This window comes from Otolemur garnettii, unplaced genomic scaffold, assembly GCF_000181295.1.
Source record: "Otolemur garnettii isolate 467f Iridium unplaced genomic scaffold, OtoGar3 scaffold00052, whole genome shotgun sequence".
NCBI classification, from domain to species: Eukaryota; Metazoa; Chordata; class Mammalia; order Primates; family Galagidae; genus Otolemur; species Otolemur garnettii.
The window spans coordinates 4,303,615-4,310,266 of NW_003852447.1; the positions used below are offsets into that span (position 1 = coordinate 4,303,615).

The 6,652-nt window shown below is 38.1% G+C and overlaps 1 protein-coding gene across 1 annotated transcript in view; it reads left to right on the forward strand.

Annotated features, from left to right (window-relative positions):
• Window positions 1-6,024, forward strand: part of SPTSSA (serine palmitoyltransferase small subunit A) — a 23,565-nt gene extending 17,541 nt beyond the window's left edge. Inside the window, exon 2 of the mRNA XM_003791978.3 lies at window positions 4,882-6,024. Coding sequence (XP_003792026.1) covers window positions 4,882-4,985 — 104 coding nt within the window. The 3' untranslated portion in view covers window positions 4,986-6,024. The remainder of the gene's footprint in view (window positions 1-4,881) is intronic.
• The last annotated feature ends 628 nt before the right edge of the window (window positions 6,025-6,652 follow it).

Sequence of the window (6,652 nt, forward strand, 5' to 3'; positions counted from 1 at the left end):
TTTTTTTTTTTTTTGAGACAGAGTCTCACTATGTCCCCCTCAGTAGTGTGCTATGGCGTCACAGCTCACAGCTCAAATTCTTGGGCTCAGCAATTCTCTTGCCTCAGCCTCTTAGCCTCCCAAGTAGCTAGGACTACAGGTGGCTGCCACAATGCCTGGGTATTTTTTTGTTGCCATTGTTGTTTTAGCTGGCCTGGTTCCACTTCAAACCCACCAGCCTTGGTGTATGTGGCCAGCACCCTACCCACTGAGTATGGGCGCCACTCAAGTATCTTGTATTTTAACCAGGTAAAAACTTAGTTTTGATAACTTCTTGTTTCACTTGGATAAAACTAAATTATGGTTTTATGTGCACGTGAAAAACTTTAAAGCTTGGCAATTTAGTGTTCACAAGATTGAACTTCTGTTTTAGATTCTTGTCCTACAGTGAAGTAATCTCTTAAGCTAATTATGCATGTTCCTTAACTGATATAGTCTCCATCACAAATTGAAGAACTATAGTGCCATAAACAATATGTAAAACAATTATTCAAATTGCAATTTTATAGTAATCATTCCTTGCGTGTGTTGAACTTGAGTTGTGACCCGAAGGCTATTACTATATCATTCTCATTTGCTTGGTGTATATATTTACAAGACTTGTGTAAAAACTGTAATAAACCAAAATATTCTCTAATATAATATTGCCTAGAAACAGATTCTGTCTTTCTTTTCTGTAATCATGATCAAGTTTGTCAGACACAATGTGTGCAATATGTAGAAAGCACTTGAGAAGTTTCTTATTCATCAAATATTTATTTTATTTATTTATTTTTGAGACAGAGTCTCAAGCTATTGCCCTGGGTAGAGTGCTGTGGTGTCATAGCTCACAGCAACCACCAACTCTTGGGCTCAGGTGATTCTCTCGTCTCAAGTTTTCTATTTTTAGAAGAGACGAGAGTCTTGCTTTTTCTCAGGCTGGTCACAAACTCGTGAGCTTAAGTAATCCATCCGCCTCGGCCTCCCAGAGTGCTAGGATTACAGGCGTGAGTCACTGCGCTCAGCCAACATGTGTTATTTTAGATGCTGGAGAAAAAGAATATGACATTGTTCTTGTGTTTAAGTAGCTGGTAATTTGGGTAAGATGTAAATACATCTACAAACAGGTAATATAGGGTGATAAGTGCTGTATTATAAGAGTAGAGAGCTCTGATCAGGGAGCAATCAGTTCTGCCAGGAGGCTGAGGTAAGAATGAGAAAAATATGACTGCCAGAGGAGGCCTAGTATAAGAGGAGGTAACTAACTGAACCCTAAGAATTATTAGGTTGTACTGGGGAGGATAGGACTTTTCATGTATAGGATGGTTTTATAGTATAGTGGTTAAGAACCACTATGCATGTTCCTTAACTGATATAGTCTCCATCACAAATTGAACCACAGATATTTTTCTGAGGCTTAGAGCACCAACAAAGAGAAAAAAAAGAACACAGGTATTTGGACTTTGACTGATTTGGTTTGGAACTGGCTCCGTGGCTTACTCTGTTGCTGAACTTGATGACATGCTTAGCACAGTATCAGGCACACATCAGACATTCACAAAATGAAAGCTGCTCCTACTATTATGGATATTACTATTGAAGCATTTTGAATTTCAGATTAGAGATGCTCAACTGTTAAGTATAATGCAAATATTCCAAAATCCAAAATAATCTGAAAATTGAAACACTTTTGGTCCCAAGTATTTCAGATAAGGGATACTTCACCTGTAATTGTTTTAAGTTATGAGACCGTATCGGGCCCCAGACAAAAATATTAAGAACTCCTTTTTATCATTTAGAATGCGTTCAGCTGCAAGTAACAAAGAAACTCTAACAGTATGGTTTAAGAGTTAAGGGGATTTATTGGCTTGTATGTGGAAATCCAGGGGTAGAGTGGACTGCAGGGTGGTTTGATCAGTCAGGGCTTGTCCCTGGAGATGGGATAGGATTAGGCTGACCAAAAGGGCATGGCTGCTGTGTGGGAGGAGGGATGGGGTGGATGTGCGGAAGGCCGGCACAGAGTTCACTTTGCTCATCTTGCACATAAGGGAAAGACAGAGAAGGGGTCAGTGCAAAACAGGGACATGGTAAGAGATGGAAATAGAGCCCCAGAGAAGTACTTCAGTACAGAGCAGAAAGGGTTTTGAAGAGGAAGGAGTAAAAACAGTGAGAATTCAATAGCCCTTTTCTTTCTTTTTTTTAAAATAAGAGACAGAGTCTCACTTTGTCACCCTCAGTAGAGTGCTGTGGCGTCACAGCTCATAGCAACCTGCAACTCTTGGGCTTAGGTGATTCTCTTGCCTCAGCCTCCCCAGTAGCTGGGACTACAGGTGCCCACCACAATGCCTGGCTTTTTTTGTTGTTGCAGTTTGGCAGGGGCCAGGTTCAAACCCACCATCCTTCATATATGGGGCCGGTGCCCTACTCACTGAGGCCACAGGAGCCTTCCCTTTTATATAATTGGGTAACCAGTGACCTTAGAGCAGTGTCTACAACCTGGAGAGGAAGAAGTCATGTGATTCCCATTGCTGATGAACAAATATAGACCATGATGTAGGAGCACAAAGAGGTAAGGGTATCCCCTCTTCCTCTTTTTATTTTTTTATTGAATCATAGCTGTGTGCATTAATGTAGTCATGGGGTACAATGTGCTGGTTTTATATACAATTTGAAATATTTTCATCAAACGGGTTAATATAGCCTTTATGGCATTTTTCTTTCTTTTTTTTTTTAAAGACAGTCTCACTTTATGGCCCTTGGTAGAGTGCCGTGGCGTCACAGCTCATAGCAACTTCCACCTCTTGAGCTTAGGCGATTCTCTTGCCTCAGCCTCCCAAATAACTTGGACTACAGGCTCCTGCCACAATGCCTGGCTATTTTTTTGTTGCAGTTTGGCCGGGGCTGGGTTTCAACCTGCCACCCTTGGTATATGGAGCCGGCACCTAACCCACTGAGCCACAGGTGCCGCCTGGCATTCTTAGTTATTGTGTTAAGACGTTTATAGTCTACATTTAGTAAGTTTCACATGTACTCAGCCCTACTATGAAACTAATTTATGGCTTTCATATGAAAGCTATAACCCAATTATAGCCCAAGAATATGGGGAAAGGGAGGGGAGGGGAGGGGGAAGGATGGGTGGAGGATGGGTGGAGGGAGGATAATTGGTGGGACCACACCTACGGTGCATCTTACAAGGGTACATGCTCATCTTACAAAGGTACATTCCTCTTTTTAAAGGAATTTAGATGATAAATAAAAGTATGTAGTTTAAGGAAGACCTGGATTAAGGGATGTTGAAAAGTAAATTAAGAAAAACAATTATGGGAGTTTTCTGAGGGGAATTAATTTAGGTTTTGAATCATACAGCTATGGTTTGACCTCTGGGTCTAGTGACGACTTCTTGTATTGGCCTGTACAAGTCAGTGTTTTCTCAGCCTCTGATGAGTAATAAACAATAAACATTTCACTGGAAAGCTGTGACTGCAAAGTGAGACAGTATTATGTGAAAGAGGTTTGTTAGCTAAGCAGTTATACAAATATTAGTGGGTAGTAAGCACATTATTTAAACTATATGTTCTTTCTTTTTTTTTTTTTTAGAGACAGAGTCTCACTTTGTCACCCTTAGTAGAGTGCTATGGTGTCACAGTTCACACAGCTCAGCCTCCTGAGTAGTTGGGACTACCACACACCCAGCTATTTTTTGGTTGCAGTTTGGCCGGGCCTGGGTTCGAACCCTCCACCTTCGGTATATGGGGCTGGTGCCCTACTCGCTGAGGCGGAGGCACCACCCTAAACTATATATTCTTATAAAAGGATATAAGTTGCAGAAATATTATAGGGCGTTTCAAAGGTTGCCCCTAAAGTCACCATACATAGGGGAAATGGAAATTGTACCTAAATATACCTTTATTTCCAAAATACTTATCACAAAATATTTACAAAATACTCTCTGTGCTAGCCACCTCTTTGTAAAATTTTGTAATGAATATTTGGAAAATAAGGGTACATTTAGATACGATTTCCCATTTTCCCCATGTATGGCAACTTTTGGGGAGACTTTTGGGACACCCTGTATGTAGAACTCAAAGATATGAGAAGAAAAGGAGAGAGAGAGAATGATGAGGATATGGATATATGAGTTAATAGCAGGGCTGTGTGAGACTCTGAAAAGCCAAAAGCCCTTAGATTTGACATGATTCTTGTTAGCGATGATTTGTGTGGCCCTAGAGGGAGGGCTTTTATTTCAGTTTCAGTTCTTTTTGTAATGAGAAGAAAGGGACATGGTATAGACTGGTTATTACTTAGGTTATTAGGATGATTTTTACTTGATGTTGTGGCAATCAGTAGTGATAATCATGTTTAATAGTGAGAATAATAAGTGCTTCATTGTTGCAAGTGTTGTCATTTTTATATGTCACTAAGCTAGTGTATGATTTTGGCTTTGTCTGAGTCTAAAGTCAATTCTTTTAGCCACATTTTAGTCTAATTCTAAAATTGTTGGATTATATATTCTTATTACTTAAGTTGGTACATTTTTTACAGTCATTATGTACAATTTGATTGCTATGTATTTGTTTCTTAGTTTGAACAGTGTCACTTTCTGTGCTTAATTTTAAGCAGCTGATACAATCTATAGGGAGAATAATATTGCCTACCTTGTAGAGTTGTATTAAAGACAATGAGCTAAAAGAAAAATCAAGCATAGCTGCTAGTGGCTAGCATTCTGATTCTTGTTATTGGTTCTTCATAAATACTGAAGTATATTGAATAGGGACTTCAACATAAAACAGTTGTTGAAAGAATTTTGGGACCCAATTTTGAATAAATTAGGGAAAAACATAGGTTTCCTTAACTACAACTCAGATTCCATGCTGGTTTCCGTTGTGGGGATGGCCTTGTACACAGGATACGTCTTCATGCCCCAGCACATCATGGCCATACTGCACTACTTTGAAATTGTACAATGACCAAGGTGCAACCAGGATGGAGAGGTTCCTTGGGGAAGACCCACCCTATGAAGTTGGAGTGCGACTTCATCAGATGTCATAAGAAACTATTCTAGATGTCAACATAACCAACCTTATAAAGACTAAAATTCATGAGTAGAACAGGAAAATCATCCTGACTCATGTGTTGTGTTCTTTATTTTTAATTTTAAAAGAGGCTCTTGTATAGTAATTTTTGTCTATTTTAACATTGTAGTCATTTGTACTTTGATATCAGTATTTTCTTAATCTTTGTGACTGTTTCAATATTGCCCCGTGAAAGCTTTTCTTAATGTAACTTTGAGTACATTTTAATTGCCTTCTATTTTTAAAACCCAGAGTCATTAGTTGGGCTTTATTGTTCTTGCTATTGTATGGCATATACATCTTGCCTGGATATATTTCTACAAACCAAAGTTTTGTAAGAAACAATACAAGATTTGGGGCAGGGGGATGGGGAGGGAGGATATTTTATTGAGACCTACTTACAAAGACTTATCTGTAAGCTTGAACTCAGGAGTACAGTTTTAGCTCTCTAGAGTCTAACAGCTTTTGCTTTAAAATTATTAAAGCGTTTCTTAACAATGTAAAAGAAAGGACCTTGCTAAAGTTAAAATAAGGAACATTTCACCTTTTAAATATTATATTCTTATGTGAACTTATTTCCAGAAAATTTTGGTGGTGACTCTTGTGACAAAAGGTGGTTAAGTAGCATTGTTATGTAATGTTTATATACTATAGAATTTTTAATGGAAGAAGGTAAATCAGATTTCTGAGGGCCACCATTAACAGTGTATTTCCTTAAATTTAGTTTCCTGATTGTAATGGGTGCTGCAAATGCATTTGCACATTGCAATAAGTTAAGATGAAATGAATTGTTATCAAATTATAGCAAAAAGAAGTGTAAACGGGGTTAAAATCCTTTCACTCTTTGTATTTTTTTTAAGGTTTTTATTCCTTAAATGTAAAATGACTACCTGATTTTTGATGTAAACTCATTAAATTCCAAGAGAAAAGAATTAGCTGGTGTAGCATTATATCTTTTCTGATGGCTAAATACCAATCTAGTGTTTATATTTCTGAATTGATTGTGGAAGACCAGATAAGCAGTAAGTATACCGGAACATGTGTCTCAACATCAAAGTATTGTTAATTAAAAAAAAACAAACCAGGCATTACATATTTTAACATACTTTCCAGCACAATGTTTAAAAAACGTTGGTTATTTTTGGCCCTACATTTCAAAGACTAGGTTTTAAAGAATCAGTTTATTTTATCATAGTTAGATCGGAGTAATGAGGATAATACATGATTACCTAGTTTTGAAGCAGTTGAAAAATTGGATGTGAATCAATAAACACAAACCTGAGTTGTATTCATACTATCTACAGCAGTGGTTCTCAACCTTCCTAATGCCATGGCCCTTTAATACAGTTCCTGTGGGTTACGACCCACAGGTTGAGAACCGCTGATCTAAAGCGAAATAATGAATATGAGCCTTTTACTTAGGATTTTTCTCAATGCCAGGATTTGGCCTTCCTCCATTGGCTGTCTAATATCCCTCTGGTGAGTGGAAAACGAGAAAAGTTGAAAATGACCAGTTTAGGTGGGTATCAGAAATTAGTAATTCATCCCTACTCTTAGTTGAA